The sequence below is a fragment of the Bos indicus x Bos taurus genome, chromosome 6, assembly GCF_003369695.1.
Source record: "Bos indicus x Bos taurus breed Angus x Brahman F1 hybrid chromosome 6, Bos_hybrid_MaternalHap_v2.0, whole genome shotgun sequence".
Taxonomy (NCBI): Eukaryota; Metazoa; Chordata; class Mammalia; order Artiodactyla; family Bovidae; genus Bos; species Bos indicus x Bos taurus.
Window position 1 is genome coordinate 37534290 of NC_040081.1, and position 17433 is coordinate 37551722.

At 35.4% G+C, this 17433-nt stretch overlaps 1 protein-coding gene across 3 annotated transcripts in view; it reads left to right on the forward strand.

Moving 5' to 3' along the window:
* Positions 1 to 17433, forward strand: part of NCAPG (non-SMC condensin I complex subunit G) — a 76857-nt gene that overhangs the window by 43541 nt on the left and 15883 nt on the right. For all 3 annotated transcript variants that reach the window (XM_027544138.1, XM_027544137.1, XM_027544139.1), the window contains exons 10-14: positions 74 to 163; positions 479 to 658; positions 5530 to 5640; positions 7849 to 7968; positions 14437 to 14664. In XM_027544138.1, coding sequence (XP_027399939.1) covers positions 74 to 163; positions 479 to 658; positions 5530 to 5640; positions 7849 to 7968; positions 14437 to 14664 — 729 coding nt within the window. The remainder of the gene's footprint in view (positions 1 to 73; positions 164 to 478; positions 659 to 5529; positions 5641 to 7848; positions 7969 to 14436; positions 14665 to 17433) is intronic.

Below are 17433 nucleotides of genomic sequence, written 5' to 3' on the forward strand. Positions count from 1 at the left end.
GTGTAACAGTTGAATGTCATATTCTGTTGTATAACATATATTAAAACATTTATTCTGAATTATAATTTATCAGGTTACAGAAATTATCTCAGAGATTCGGGCACCCATTGTTACTGTTGCTGTTAATAATGATCCAGCTGATGCAAGAAAGAAAGAGCTTAAGGTAACTCTTCTAAATCAAAGAAATACTTGACTAGAATGTATGTGTGCAAGTCTTTTATTTCTTGTACATTTTCAAAATTTCTCTCACAAAGTTAAATTATAGAGTAACTATTAAACTATGAGTATCAAGATGTTATCAGATTATGTGAGTTGAAAGATTTTCCAGTCTGTTTCAGGAAGACTACAACTTTTTCTGTATGTGCCCGACTGATTAAACTTGTAGATGGTTGAGATGTTAATAATGCTGTTTAGTTTGCTACAGATTTTGTATTAATTGTTTTTGTTTGGTGTTTATACAATTTATATCTTTTCTTAGATGGCCGAAATAAAAGTTAAACTTATTGAGGCAAAAGACTCTTTGGAAAATTGCATTACCTTACAGGATTTTCATCGAGCATCAGAATTAAAAGAAGAAATAAAAGCATTAGAGGATGCCAAAATAAACCTTTTGAAAGAGACAGAGCAACATGAAATGAAAGAAGTCCACATAGAGAAGGTATAGATAACTTTTTTACAGTAAATTTCAGCTGCTATTAATTATCATAATTAAACCTTGTTTGCTTAATTTAGCTGCCAGAATATATTCCCTTTGGAAGGATTTTTAACAGTACCATGAAATAATATGAAAATTATATTTTTCTGCCAGTTCCTTTCTGTTTTGGACTTCAAAAAGCTTTAATGAACTTTAATTATTATAGCTAGGACTTTATTTGATTTGCTCCCTTGTCATGCTAATCCCTAGGATCTAAAGTCTTTCTTGCTTGCCAAGGAAAATTGCCTTCCAGTGGTTTCCTTCACTTTGTTTTTTGTTTTAGTTTGTCTTGAATGATTTAGAAAAGGAAAATGCATGTTTCCCTTATTTGTGGAAGACTCATGATCTTTCCACTGCTAGGAGAAGAATGTCTATAGTAACAATACTGTTACACATATTATTTTAATTACTCTTTGGTTTTAGAAAAAGCTAAGTAACTTTGTTATTTTAAATGAGATACTATATAAACTAGGTAACTAATAAAAACCTGCTGTATAGCATGGGCAACTCTTCTCAGTACTCTGTAATGGCCTCTGATTATTCTCATGAAGAGAAAGCTGGATAGAGAAGAGTTTGCTGTACAGGGGAGTTTTGTGAGTTATGTCATTGAGTTCTGTAGCCATAGACTTCCCTGCTCTAACACCCCACCTTCCCAATGGATATGCCTGAATTTTATTTTCATGGTTAATAGTTATTTCTTTTGTTTGACAAATTCAATGGGCTTTTAAATTTGAGGAGAAAATTTAAAGCAAAAATTGAAAATGGAAACTGAGAGAAGATATAAACTGCAGATCTGAATTAGAGAAATTTTAACTAAGGTGATCTGTCATGATTAATATTATCTGTTTAACTTTACTTGCTTTGACCATTTCTGTGTTCATTTGTCCTATTTAAGGGTTATGAATCTGCTACAGTATAATCACAGTATAGTGTAATAAATGCTATAGCCAGGTAAGGGTAGGAGAGGCATCTAAACCACATAGTGTGGTGTTGACTTCTCCAGAAGAATAAATGTTTAAACTTGAGATTTGAAAAATAATTTTTAAGCTAGTAGTTACAGGATTCTTTTGTATGTGTGTGTTGTGGGGGCAGGGATTTTCCTGAGTGTGAATTCATTTGATTCTCACTATGACCTAGTGGAATTAGTACAATTATCCTCATTTTATAGAAGGCAAGTAACTTGCCTGAGGTTATATAGATAGTAAATGGTGGAGGCAGGATTCAGACCCAGGCATGTGGCTTTCGTTGTGCTTTTACTGAACTCTATCATCTCTCTGCAATGAGTTAGAGGAATGTTATAGGCAGATGGAGTGACATATGTGAAGGCCCAGAAGTTAAAGAGTACCTGTTATGTTAAAAAAACTTAAGGTCCATGTGACTATAGAATTGACGGGAAGAGGTAAGAGATAAACCTGGGGGAAAAATTAAGGGCCAATTCATGTAAGGCCTTGTATAAGCGATCTTTTAAAAATTGTGCCTTACCCAAAGATCATGTTGTTGTTCAGTTGCTAAATTGTATCCAACTCTTTGCAACCCCATGGACTGCATGCGGCATGCCAGGCTTCCCTGTCCTTCACTATCTCCTGGAGTTTCCTCAAACTCAGTCCATTGAGTTGGTGATGCCATCCAACCATCTCATCCTCTGTCATCCCCTTCTCTTCCTGCCTTCAATCTTTCCCAGCATGAGTCTTTTCCAGTGAGTCAGCTTTTCACATCAGATGGCCAAATATTGGATCTTTAGCTTCAGCATCAGTCCTTCCAAAGAATATTCAGGGTTGATTTCCTTTATGATTGACTGGTTTGATCTTGCAGTCCAAAGGACTCTCAAGAGTAGTCTCCAGCACCACAGTTTGAAAGCATCAATTCTTCAGTGCTCTGCCTTCTTTATGTTCCAACTCTCACATCCATACATGACTATTGGAAAAACCATAGCTCTGACTAGGTGGACCTTTATTGGCAAAGTGACGTTTGCTTTTTAATACACTGTCTAGGTTGGTCATAGCTTTTCATGAAATTAAAAGAAAGTGTCTTTTAATTTAATTTCATGACTGCAGTCACTATTCGCAGTGATTTTGGAGTCCAAGAAAATAGAAGTCTGTCACTGTTTCCATTTTTCCCTCATCTGTTTGCCATGAAGCAATGAGATGGGATGTCATGATCTTTGAATATTGAGTTTTAAGCCAGCTTTTTCATTCTCCTCTTTCACCTTCATTAAGAGGCTTTTGAGTTCCTCTTCGCTTTCTGCCATTAGGGTGGTATCATGTGTATATCTGAGGTTGTTGATATTTCTCCTGGCAGTCTTGATTCCAGCTTCTGCTTCATCTGGCCCAGCATTTCAAAATATGTACTCTGCAATAGAAGTTAAATAAGCAGGGTGACAATATACAGCTTTGATGTACTCCTTTCCCAATTTTGAATCAGTTCATTGTTCCATGTCTGGTTGTAACTGTTGCTTCATGACCTTCATACAGGTTTCTCAGGAGGTAGGTAAGGTGGTCTGGTAGTCCCATCTCTAAGAATTTTCCAGACTTTGTTATACTTCACACAGTCAAAGGCTTTAGCGTAGTCAAATAAGCAGAAGTAGATGTTTTTCCGGAATTCTCTTGCTTTTTCTGTGATCCAGTGGATATTGGCCATTTGATCTCTGATTCTTCTGCCTTTTCTACATCCAGCTTGTACATCTGGAAGTTCTTGGTTCATGTACTGTTGAAGGTTATCTTGAAGGATTTTGAGCATTACCTTGCTACCTTATGAAATGAGCACAATTGTGTGGTAGTTTGAGCATTCTTTGGCAATGCCCTTTTTTGGGATTGGAATGAAAACTGACCTTTTCTAGTTTTGTGGCCACTGCTGAGTTTTCCAGATTTGCTGACATTGGTGCAGCACTTTAACAGTGTGTCATCTTTTAGGATTTTAAATAGCTCAGCTGAAATTCCATCACCTCCACTAGCTTTCCTCATAGTAATGCTTCCTAAGGCCCACTTGACTTCACACTCCAGGATGTTTGGCTCTAGGTGAGTGACCACACCATTGTGGTTATCCCAGTCATTAAGACCTTTTTTGTATAGTTCTGTTTATTCTTGCCACCTCTTCTTAATCTCTTCTGCTTCTGTTATGTCTTTGCCATTTCTGTCCTTTATTGTACCCATCCTTACATGAAATGTTCCCTGGGTATCTCCAGTTTTCTTGAAGAGATTGCTAGTGTTTTCTGTCCTTTTGTTCTGTTCCTTTGCATTGTTCTCTGAACAAGGTTCTTTTATTTCTCCTTGCTATTCTTTGGAACTCTGCATTCAGTTGGGTATGTCTTTCCCTTTCTTTGCCTTTCACTTCTCTCTTCTTTTCTCAGCTATTTGTAAGACTGCCTCAGACAACCGTTTTGCCTTGTTGCATTTCTTTTTCTTTGGGATGGTTTTTGTCACTGCCTTCTGTACAGTGTTACAAACCTCCACCTATAGTTCTGTAGACACTCTGTATCAGATCTAATCCCTTGAATCTACTTGTCACTTCCACTGTATAATCATAAGAAATTTGATTTAGGTCATACCTGAATGGCCTAGTGGTTTCCCTTACTTTCTTTAATTTAAGTTTGAATTTTGTAATAAGGATCTCATTATCTGAGCTACAGTCAGCTCCCCTGGTCTTGTTTTTGCTGACTGTGTAGAGCTTCTCCATCTTCAGCTGCAAAGAATATTAATCAATCTGATTTTGGTATCAACCATCTGATGATGTCTATATGTAGAGTTGTCTCTTGTGTTTTTGAAAGAGGGTGTTTGCTATGATAGTGCGTTCTCTTGGAAAAACTCTCTTAGCTGTTTCCCTGCTTCATTTTCTAGTCAAAGACCAAACTTGCCTGTTACTCCAGGTACGTCTTGACTTCCTACTTTTGCATTCCAGTCCCTTATGAAGAAAAGGACATCTTTTTTTGAGTTCGTTCTAGAACGTCTTGTAGGTCTTCATAGAACCATTCGACTTCAGCTTCTTCAGAGTTAGTGGTTAGGGCATATAGACTTGGATTACTGTGATTTTGAATGGTTTTCGTTGGAAACAAACCAAGATCATTCTGTCATTTTTGAGATTGCACCCAAGTACTGCGTTTCAGATTCTTTTGTTGACTACGAGGGCTTCTCTGTTTCTTCTAAGGGAGTCTTGTCCACAGTAGTGGATACAATGGTCATCTGAATTAAATTCACCCATTCCTGTCCATTTTAGCTCAGTGATTCTTAAAATGTCAATGTTTACTCTTGGCATCTGTTTGACCACATTGACCTTTTAAAGATCATGGTGTAGAACTAAAAATGAGATTTATGTCTTACGAAGATCACTGTTACTCAGGAAATTCATTTCATGCAGACATACTAGTTTGAAGACTTAGAGTAATGTAATATTGAGATGATTGTGGTCTGAACATGATGATGGGGGATATGGAAAGAAGTTATGGATTTGAAACATATTTTGAAATTAGTAACAGGGAGAGCAGTGAGTCAGGAGTGTATCCTAGGTCTTTTGGTTTGGATGGCTGGGTAGATGGCAGCAGTTTATGGATGTTGCTCGGGAGGAGGGATGTAGGTAATAATTAGTTCCCTTTTGGCCATTTTGAGTTTAAAAAGCCTGTTGGACGTACAAGAGGAAATGTCTTATGGCAGTTTTCTATATGAAAATGAAACTTTAGAAAATAGTTGAACTAGCTCATAAATGGTAAATCATGTGAATGGTTAAAGTTGTTCAGGGAATGTGTATAGAGACATGTCTTAGACAAAAAAACTCTAAGAAAGTAAATATTTGAGAGGTGGGCAGACTATATTCTTACTAACAGAATATCTTGTGTTTTGTTTTAGAATGATGCTGAAACCCTACAGAAGTGTCTTATTTTATGCTATGAACTATTGAAGCAGATGTCCACTTCAACAGGTATAGGTGCAACCATGGATGGCATCATTGAATCTTTGGTATGTTGAAAGAAATAATGTAGTGGCTGCTTCATATTGTGAGAATTAAATTAAGATAATGCATGTAAAAGACCTGGTATGTAAGTTATAATTCTTTTAGAAAGTTTGAAAAAATTATACTGGCAAGAGATGCAGAATATCTTCATTTTTTGAATAGTAAGGAATACTGAGATACAATAGTAATATTTAAAGTACCAGAATCTTACCGTGTAGAAAGACTGAGAAAGTTACATTGTAAGCCTTGTGAAAGGAATTTGTTTATTACTGCATATTTAAGAGACTTTTTACTAAAGAAACCCTTCATAGGTAATCTCCATTTTACTCAGGAGAGGCATATAAATTCTGCAAGCCTTAGAACAACATTGTCTGATAGAAATATAATGCAAACCACCTGTTAACTTTAAATTTTCTAGTAGCTGCATTTAAAAATTAAAAAGAAACGTGAAATTAATTTTAATATATTTAACTCAGTATACCCCAAATATTATAATTTCATCAGTTAGTCGATATAAAAATTATGTTCTTTTCTTCATACTAAGTCTTAAAGCACATCTCAATCTGGACAAATCAAATTTCAAATATTCAGTAGCCACGTGGTTAATGGTGATGGTATTAGACATGCAGCTTTAGAGTATTTTTTTAATATTGCTGCTTATCCATAGCAAATTTTAAATGTATCCAAGCTCTTCCAGGATTTTCCCCAAGGTTTTTTCACTTGGGATTAGTGAAAAACAGCCAACAATTGTGATCTAAAATCTAGTTCCTTGGATTGTCATGAGTTTGTCAATATAGTAAAGAGATCTGATTATTATTTACAACAGTCCAGAGTTGATTAAAACTAGATCTATTAAATCTCCAGAATTTAGTTTTAATTTTAAGGAAGAAGATGTCTCTAGTGAAAAGTGATATTTTAAAACTCTGCTGTGTGCTTTATGTTTGGTTCTGTTGCAGGAGAATGATAAATTATGGTATAATTAACTACACAATTGAAACAATAGTTACAAAGACATATATATGTGTGGGAAAACACATACAATATTGAGAAAATAAAGAATACAAAATTGAATGGTCATAATGATTTTAAATATATAAAAGTAATCTGTCTAAAGATTGGAAGAGTAAGGTATTTAGATATAGGAGTAATAATATTTTAATGGAATTACTGTGCTTTAAAAATGAAAGTGAGTGAATATTAATTTTATAATAAATATAAATAATATTGTTTATTATAGTGTATTATGTACTATACATTCAGTATTGGGGACAGAGTATACATGATTTACAAAACACATGTAGACTGCCCTTGGTAGATCTTTTGGTCAAGTGAGAGGGGACATGAATCAAATAAACAAGTGAAAGCTTATGCCATTGATAATTGCTATGAAGAAAAGCTTTATGGTCATATGTTAACTTAAGATAATGAGTTTCATCTGTTCATGGAGGGTGACCTTGAGGTGATATTTGAGTGGGCACATTAAGTATGTGAAAAAGGAAGGGAAGAATGGTAGATTTACTCTTGTGAATACTGTAGCCACCAGCAACATGTGGATATTAAAAACCTGTGACTGTTAAAAACTATTCTAAATATATATATATTTATAAATGTAAAAATACATTGGGTTTCAAAGACTTAGTACAAGCAACATAAGTTATCTCACTTTTATAAAATATTTTTGAAACCACAGCTAAAAATATTATCTTGATTTTAAAATATTGGTTACGTGTGTTGATAATAGTTTATTTATTTTGGAATAAAATGTAATGTGGCTATTAGAAAATTTAAAATGACATATGTGACTTGCATTATGTCCCTAGTGGATAGCACCAATTGGGAGACATTGAAATCAGATCAATTGAATAAACAAGAGCAAGGGATAGTGTGTTATGGGATGATACTGGGAAAGACTACACAATATGGACTACACACAGAGACACAATATGTCTCTTTGAGCACTAGGAAGCCATTGAATCAGTTTTGTCAGGTGGAGGGAATATAAGGACTATATTTTGCTCTGACTGTATTCTTATGTTTTAGCAATTTACTATTTACTTTTTTGAGTTAATAGACTATATATGGAAATGTAGATCTATGAGGAAAAAGTAGATGTATGAGGTCTTACAGAAATTTTCATTTTGACCACCTTTTTAATATACTGTTTTAAATTTTTTCCTCTAGTCAAAATTATTTTAATTTCTAATTCATTTTAGATTCTTCCTGGAATAATAAATGTTCATCCTGTAGTAAGAAATTTGGCTGTACTGTGTTTGGGATGCTGTGGACTGCAGAATCAGGATTTTGCAAGTAAACACTTTGTATTACTCTTGCAGGTAAGATTTATCACATGATTAAAATCTTGATTATACTTACTGAAATAAATACTCAATATGTCTGAATGTGCTAGTATTATAAGTTTAATCTATTCCAGGGCTTATTGATGTTGATGATGATGGATGACTTAGGAACTCAGTTTTTAATCTTTTGATTTTTCTGTTATTAAAAATCTTTTGTAGAGGATGAAATGTCAATTATTTAAGGTTATTTTAAAATTAATCATACAGCAAATTATATTGAGTGCATATAATATGCCCTGCATTATTCTAACTTAGGAAAAAATAAAATAGGTAATGAAAAACACAAGATAAAAGTTTCAGAGGAAATACACAGTGGAAAATAAACAGTAAATAGTATGTCAGATGGAAAAAAAGCAGAGGAAGGAAATCAAGACTGGGAATAGGGAGTGGGAGTAGTTTGATCCAGAAAGACATCACTAATAAGTCGAAATTTGGGCCATTACCAGAGAGGAGTGAGAATGAACTGTGTAGATCTGGGTTAAGAAGTTTCCAAAGAGAGGGAAGAGCAGTGCGGGGGCCCTGCAGTACGACTTTGCTTTACATGTTCAAGGAGCAGGACCTCATATGGCTAGGGCAGACTGAGCAAAGGGAAGAATAGTAGAAGAAAGAGTTTGTAGGTAGCTGACATCCATGTCTTTAGGGATGTCTAGCAACGGCACCCCACTCCAGTACCCTTGCCTGGAAAATCCCATGGACGGAGGAGCCTGGTAGGCTGCAGTCCATGGGGTCGCTAGGAGTCGGACACGACTGAGCGACTTCCCTTTCACTTTTCACTTTCATGCATTGGAGAGGGAAATGGCAACCCACTCCAGTGTTCTTGCCTGGAGAATCCCAGGGACGGGGGAGCCTGGTGGGCTGCCGTCTCTGGGGTCACACAGAGTCAGACACAACTGAAGCGACTTAGCAACAGCAACAGTCTATAAAGCGGAGAAGGCGATGGCACCCCACTCCAGTACTCTTGCCTGGAGAATCCCATGGATGGAGGAGCCTGGTGGGCTGCAGTCCATGGGGTCGCTAAGAGTCGGACACGACTGAGTGACTTCACTTTCACTTTTCACTTTCATGCATTGGAGAAGGAAATGGCAACCCACTCCAGTGTTCTTGCCTGGAGAATCCCAGGGACGGAGGAGCCTGGTGGGCTGCCATCTATGGGTCGCACAGAGTCGGACACGACTGACGTGACTTAGCAGCAGGAGCAGCAGTCTGTAAAAATGTAGCTTCACAGTGAATGAGATGGGAAGGAATTAGAAGATTTTGAGTAGAGGATTTTTATGCTCTGACTGGGTGTAGTGATAGTTAGACCATGGATTGGCAAACCTTTTCTATAAAGGTCTAGAGAGTAAATATTGTAGACTTTGCAGGGCGTATGGTCTGTCTGAACTCTTGCCCTGCTGTGGTGGTTGAAAACATCCACAGGTGAGATATATTATTAGGTGTAGTTGTAGATCAATAAAACTTACATTTATAGAATCCAAAATTTAAATTTCATATAATTTTAGCACATAATGAGATACTAGTTTTTAACCATTTAAAAATGTACGGTTTTATTCTTAACTTAGACTCTGTTTAAAAACAGGCAGCAAACTGGATTTGGTCCATGAGTCATAGTTTGCAGATCCCTAGTAGTAATTACAGGGATACAAGTATGGGAGCAGGGGTACTCATAAGGCATTGTGATAATCTAGGAAAGAGATATTGATGACCTGGACCAGTGTTAGGATTTTTGGGGTCATGGGAAGTGATGGTAGTTTGAGTTTGAAGGACAATGTCTGTAGAATTTGCTGATGAATCTGATGTGGCATGTGAGAAAAAGAAGTGGAAGGAAACAGGAATTTGGCCAGAATAGGTGGAGAGATGGAGTTACCCTTTCCTGTGATAAGGAAAACAGAATAACAGATTTTATGGCAGGTAAATGAGATAAGGAGTTCAATTTTAGACATGGTAAGTTTGAAATTGGAGGTACAGTTCGCTTTAGTTCAGTCGCTCAGTTGTGTCCGACTCTTTGCGACCCCATGAATCACAGCACTCCAGACCTTCCTGTCCATCACATACAAGTGGGTGTATATTGGATAGACATTTGTATGTGGGTTTGGAGCTAGAAGACAGGCCCAGACTGAGCACATGGATCTGGGAGTCTTTATTCTATAATAACTTTATTCTTTATTCTCTGATGCCTAGAGTTTGGATGTTACCTGACAAATGCATGTAGTTTGAGAAGAGATTTCAACTTGATAGTTCTCTAGGGCTCAGACAACATTTAAGGTAAGGGAGATGAGGAGCTAGTTCAGACCAAGGTGAAGTAGATAGTTAGGGAAAAGTGTGATGTCCTAGAAAGCAAGTGAAGATGATATTTTAATGAGGCCAAGATGACCCAACTGTCTAATGCTTGTGACAGGTTGGTACGACTTCATGGTTGAGCATTTTTGGCAAGTAAGGCAGTGTTTGGTGACTTTCATGAAAGTAGTTTATGTGAAGGTCAAAGTCTATTGGAGTGATCCAAAGAGAGAATTATTGAGTGGAGGGTTTTTGTCTCCAGTCCTTCTCAGAAGGATTGGAGATAGCCAGTGTAGACTATTCTTTCAAGATTTTACTTTGTTAGGAGTAACAGAGAAATGGAGGGGTAACAAGAGAGGATATGGGGTAAAAAAAGTTTTTTTGGTTTGAATTTTTTTTAAGATGGAGAAAATTAAAGCCTGTTTTGTACCCTAATGAGAATGACCCATGTGAAATGAAAACAGTGAAAATATAGGGAAGAGAGGGTGCTCAGCTGCTTGAGCGCTATTGAGTAGACAAGAGGGGATTAAGTCTAGTGTATCAGTGGAATGCATTTGACTTTTTAGCTCCTTTGGACATCTGTTTTTAACATTTGGGCCTAGCTTTACTTGGAAAATATACTTCCCTCCATCTCTTGTCAAATGTAGTGGGATAAAAAAGCTGCAAGGAAATTTTGATCTTGGGGGAAATTCAACTATTGATTGGGTTGAGTCTTAAATAAAATAATCTTCCTAAAACTGATAATCCTTGTTGTCACATGTTATTTTCAAGTTAACACGAAAAGTGCTCCCATTTACCTGTTGGCAAGCAATATGTACAAAAATACCTTGCAGCTTTTTTATTCCACTACATTTGACAACACCAAGTGCTACATGAATCACACTGTCCTTTTGTGACAATGTGGGGAGATGGAGGGAAGTGTATTTTCCAAGTAAAGCTAGGTCCAAATGAAACTTCCTTTAATGTTGCATATGATATTGCCAAGAAAAAGAAAGCATATACAGTTAGGGAGGACGTGGGTAAGTCTTGTGTTCTGGAACTGGTCAAACTGTTTGTGACTTGTATCAAAGGAAAAAAATTTGAAACCATACTTTTTTTTAAAAGATAGTTCTCAGGAATTTCAGTGTTTGGTTATATTTTCCTTTTTTGGAATACTTTGGATCTAATCAGTTCATTTAATGTGCAAGGATTAAATTCCTAATGTTGCTTTGTTTATATTTATCATCCCATGCTCGTTATCAGAGTAAAATTTCTATTATGTGAGATTCTTTTGGAAACTTGGAATGTCATGTATTATCTTTAAAATGGTGTACAGTTTTTTTCAAACTGGGAGAAAGATTTTGTACTTTGTCCAGATGAATCATTTATAGCACTTAGCCATATATCTGGTTTTGCTCCAAGATGTAAAATAAATCTCCCATTACTATTTAAATCAGCAGGTATTGGCATCAGTGATTCTACTAGTAATACTAAAAGGAGTCCCATCTACTATTGTGAATTTTATTGGCTTTATAGATGCCCAGGAAATAAAATCCTACATTTTCAAAGAGATTTTGTTGAGAAATTAAATGAGTAAGTTCTCAACTTCAATTTCCTGGCTTTGTAGAGGAAGGGTAGTTAAGTGTAGATTGACCCCTGCTAAGTGTTGATTGAAGCTGCTAAGTCGCTTCAGTCGTGTCCGACTCTGTGTGACCCCATAGACGGCAGCCCACCAGGCTCCCCGACCCCTGGGATTTTCCAGGCAAGAACACTGGAGTGGGTTGCCATTTCCTTCTCCAATGCAGGAAAGTGAAAAGTGAAAGTGAAGTTGCTCAGTCATGTCCGACTCTTCATGACACCGTGGACTGCAGCCTACCAGGCTCCTCTGCCCATGGGATTTTCCAGAGTATGGAGTGGGGTGCCATTGCCTTCTCCAAGATTGACCCCTAGTCATTACTTTTTTTTTTAAGTGGAAGAAAAATCTTATTTGATAGTGAATGGTTCATTTATGTCTAGCTTACTAAGTACCATGCTTTCTGACTCTAAAAATGAGGTAAAACATTCATCAAGATGCCCTATATACCATTATGAGTACTTCTGAAAATTTACAAGTTGTTTTCAAATTGGAATGCTGATAGAGGAGATTAAAGTTAGACAATTATATAAAATTTCTAGTACTGCAGCAAAAAAAAAATAGCCTAGAACTCTTTCCAAAGGTATAGTCATGCACTTGACTTTTAAATTTGAAATGTGAATTTTGATCTTTTTAATTTTTGTTGATATAACATCAATAATATGGAGAAGGAAATGGCAACCCAGCTCTAGTATTCTTGCCTGGAGAATACCATGGACAGAGGAGCCTAAGGGGCTACAGTCCATGGGGTCACAAGGAGTAGGGCACAATTGAGTGACTAACAGTGTGACAACAACATGAATAATAAGTGTTTTGGTCATTTTAGAAGAAATGTAATATGAATTTAATGCTTAAGAGTGTCCTGGAGCACTAGGAAGTTATTTAATACTAAACTTAGCCCCCATTTGACAGAGCTATAGGAGCGCTGTTTACTCCTGTATAATTTTCTGTAGTGAAAAGAATTGCCAAAATCAAGTTCCTGTGAAAAATAAATGAATGTTCCCTATCCAAGACCATTTCATAATTTTACCTTAATATCAAATCAAAATAGTTAATAGTAGCCTTGTCGTGGAATTAAAATTGACCTTTTTTTTTTAACTTTTAACTTTGATCTCTGAACTTTTTTCAGGGACTGGCTATTAATGTTTGTCTGAAAAATAACAGTATAATTTTTTGTACATTAAAAATGTGAGTGATATCAGATACAAATGCAGTAAAATATATTGTATATGAAATTTTGCCTATGTTTTGAATGTTATTCTGGGGTGGACTTTTATTAGATCTTCAAAGGGATTTGCGATCAAAAGAATTTAACCACAGCAGATTCAGTTGTTTATAAAGGTATTTTCAGAGCTATCATTGGAAGATTTTAGATTAAGGGAAAAGAGCTGTATTTTGGTAAAGTAAGAAATCTTTTTTTTTTTTTTAAATCAAGTTTGACTAGCAGAAACTGATTTAAGAAATATATCCACACTTGTTAGAAAGGCAGAAGAGGGAAATTACTTAATTTTAAACTCTTTCTTTAAAAAATACCCAATTTTGAGAGCTATTGCTAGCCAGTAAAGGACTGAAAAGGGCAAGGAAAGCCAAGATGCTGTTGAGAGAGTAGTGTGTTTAAAATTTGTAGAGAATGGTCATGACAGTACATTCTTAGAAATAAGCATTTGGATTTGGCAAATTTGCAAGTCTTGCCATAAGAAAATGTAATAGATTTATCTTGAAATCAAGTTTTGTAATTTTGAGCCATTTTTCTCCATTCATTTGACAAACCTGCTGGTGATTTTTTTCTTTTTCATTCTATGGGCTAAGCTGTATAGCTTATCAATCAATCAAGCATATCAATGATCAAAATTTAAGTACATTAGAGAACATACTAATAGTAAATTTCTTCATAGTAGAAACATTCAACTCTTTTTTTTTATGGCTTTTTTTAAATTTAGTTTATAGGAATTCAGTTTTCTTAACTTAGGGTACTCATACAAACTGCTGGGTTTTGTGATTTATTTCCTTTTATAAAGGAGTCCAATTCAATGAAAACTGAATTGATGATTAATGAAATATGAATTTATTGCACTAATAAAAAAATTTGTCTTTAATGAAGCTTGATAGCTTAGAGGAATACTGATATTCTAGTAAATGCTTTTCATTAGTTAGGATGTAATATTTTTGTCTTTATAGATGGCCCTAAACAATTGCAATATAATAGAACAGTTTTTCTAGATCTTGAAAATAATAAAATCATAGTTGAACATATACTCATTGAACATATACTCATACACATTTTTATATATAAAAGGAACAAATAATATAGTTCTGACTCCAGTCAGGAAATTTTTACTGACTGATGAACTTTTTCTGAAAGAAATGTAACTCTTTAAGTGTCATGGTATAAATAACAATAACTTTAGAATAAATTTTAATTAAGTTTTTAAAAATATTATATGTAGACTTGACACTGTTGTTGAAATTAGAGTAAGATATATGTTAATTTTATGTTGTGTAAACAGAATGAAAGTGTACCTAATTTACTTTTGGTGGGGGATGTTGTTTCAATTTAGGTTTTGCAAATTGATGATGTGACAATAAAAATAAGTGCTTTAAAGGCAATCTTTGACCAACTGATGACATTTGGATTTGAACCATTTAAAACTAAAAAAATCAAAGCTACTCAAAAGGAAGGTGCAGAAATAAACTCCAGTGAAGAGCAAGAGTCAAAAGAATCCGAAGAAGAGACAGCTATAGCCAAGAATGTTCTGAAACTACTTTCCGATTTCTTAGATAGCGAGGTAAGAAATAATCATGGCCCTATTAGTGTGCAAGGTCATTTTTGCAAGGTCATTTTAGCATATATATGTTTATGCTCTTTTTAGTTTTTTAAGCTGAAGTTTAAACTTGGCCAGCATTTAAAAAATTTTTGCCTTTTGAATATCATAATTAAATTCTTTCACTTGTAATATACCTAATTTCCCACTATCAAATTACATGTTTAGAGAATTGAAGTGTAAACAAAAATGAAATGACTATTGGGAGGTTGTTGTTTTTCATCTTTTTTCTCTGTCTTATGATCTATGACTTACAACTTTCTTCCCCAGGAGTTTTTTTTTTTTTTTCCTATTTTGGCATGGGGATTTTAGTTCTTGACCAGGGATTGAACTCCACCCCCTGCATTGAAAGCACAGAGTCTTAACCACTGGACTGCCAGGGAAGTCCTCCCAAAGAGTCTTAAGAAATAATTTAAAATAATCTTATATTGAATGGGTACAAGTTCTAAGATATGGTATGGGCTTAGATCTCTTTCCTTAAGGTACTCATTAACTACATTTTTAAAGCATCTATAAACATTTAAATTATAAATTTTTTAATTTTTATTGAGATGAAATTGACATAACATAGAGTAACAATTTTAGAGTGAACAATTCACTGACATTTAGTGTAGTGCAACCACTGCCTCTACTTTTTAAAACATTTTTATATCCCAAAGGATTAAGTAGTTGCTCCCAGTGTCTCCTCCTACCAGCCTGCAACAACCATCAATTTGCATTTTGTCTCTATGGATATAACTCTTCTGGGTATTTCCTATAAATGGAATCATAAAATATGTGACTTCCTGTCTGCTTTCTTTAACTTAGCTTTTTTTCAAGATTTATCTGTGTTGTGACTTGTGTCACAAGCCTTCTTATGGCAGAATAATATTCTCTTCTATGTATATACCACAGTTTGTTTAGCCATTCATACACTGAAGGATATTTGGACTGTTTCCACCTTTGGGTGTTGTGAATAGTACTGCTATGAAGATATGTATGGCTGAGTAGCTATTTTTAATTCTTTTCAGTATATTTCTAGAAGTAGGGTTACCAGGTCATATATTAATTCTTCTTTGCTGTTTTAGGATTTTGCTTCTGCTCCTCATCCCAACTAATTGCTTAATATATCCTCAACCTTTCTTTCTCTTTAAAGTTAGAACATTTAAGTTCTCTCAGCAAATTTTAGTAATACTATAGTGTTATCATTTGCCACCATATTTTACATTTGGTCTCGAGAACTTACTCATCTTTTTTTTAAAGGTATAATAGAACTTCTTGTAGCTGAAAATACACCCTTTTACCAACCTCTCTATATTTGCCCCCACCCACCAATCTGTGGTAACTATTATTCATTCTACTATTTCTCTGAGTTTAACTTTTTGAAAGATTTCTACATAAAAGTGATACCAAAAAAGTATTTGTCGGGCTGTTTCACTTAGTATATTGTCCTCGGGGTCTAGTCCTCTTGTTGCAAATGGCAGGATTTCCTTCCTTTTTTATGGCTGAATAATATCTTACATCTTCTCTGTTCATTCACTAATGGACACACAGGTTGTTTCCATATCTTAGCTCTTGTAAATAATGCTACAGTGAACATGGGAGTGCAGGTATGTCTTCAAGATTCTCTTTTCATTTCCTTTCGATGTATACCCAAAAATGGGACTGCTGAATCATATAGTATTTGTGTTTTTACTGTTTTGAAGAATTTCATTCTACTTTGCATAATGACTACACCAGTTTACATTCCCACTAAGACTGCACTTTGGTTCTTTTTTCTTCACATCTTTGCCAAATGTCTTTTTGATAAAACCATTTTAACAGTGTGAGGTGATATCTCATTGTGGTGTGTTTTTTTTTCCCTTAAATTCTTTTTAGGTTTTTGCATTTTGGTTTTTATTCATTTTTGAATTAATCTTTTGTATATGGTGCAAGGTATGATCAGTTGTCCTGTGGCCACTGCTGAATTTTCCAAATTTGCTGGCATATTGAGTGTAGCACTTTGACAGCATCATCTTTCAGGATTTGAAATAGCTCAACTGGAATTCCATCACCTCCACTAGCTTTGTTCGTAGTGATGCTTTCTAAGGCCCACTTGACTTCACATTCCAGGATGTCTGGCTCTAGGTCAGTGATCACACCATCGTGATTATCTGGGTCGTGAAGATCTTTTTTGTACAGTGTTGTGTATTCTTGCCGCCTCTTCTTAATATCTTCTGCTTCTGTTAGGTCCATACCATTTCTGTCCTTTATCGAGCCCATCTTTGCATGAAATATTCCTTTGGTATCTCTTATTTTCTTGAAGAGATCTCTAGTCTTTCCCATTCTGTTGTTTTCCTCTATTTCTTTGCATTGATCGCTGAGGAAGGCTTTCTTATCTCTTCTTGCTATTCTTTGGAACTCTGCATTCAGATGCTTATATCTTTCCTTTTCTCCTTTGCTTTTCGCTTCTCTTCTTTTCATAACTATTTGTAAGGCCTCCCCAGACAGCCATCACCTGACCTGCCTCTTGAGAAATCTGTATGCAGGTCAGGAAGCAACAGTTAGAACTGGACATGGAACAACAGACTGGTTCCAAATAGGAAAAGGAGTACATCAAGGCTGTATATTGTCACCCTGCTTATTTAACTTATATGCAGAGTACATCATGAGAAACACTGGACTGGAAGAAGCACAAGCTGGAATCAAGATTGCCGGGAGAAATATCAATAACCTCATATATGCAGAGGACACCACCCTTATGGCAGAAAGTGA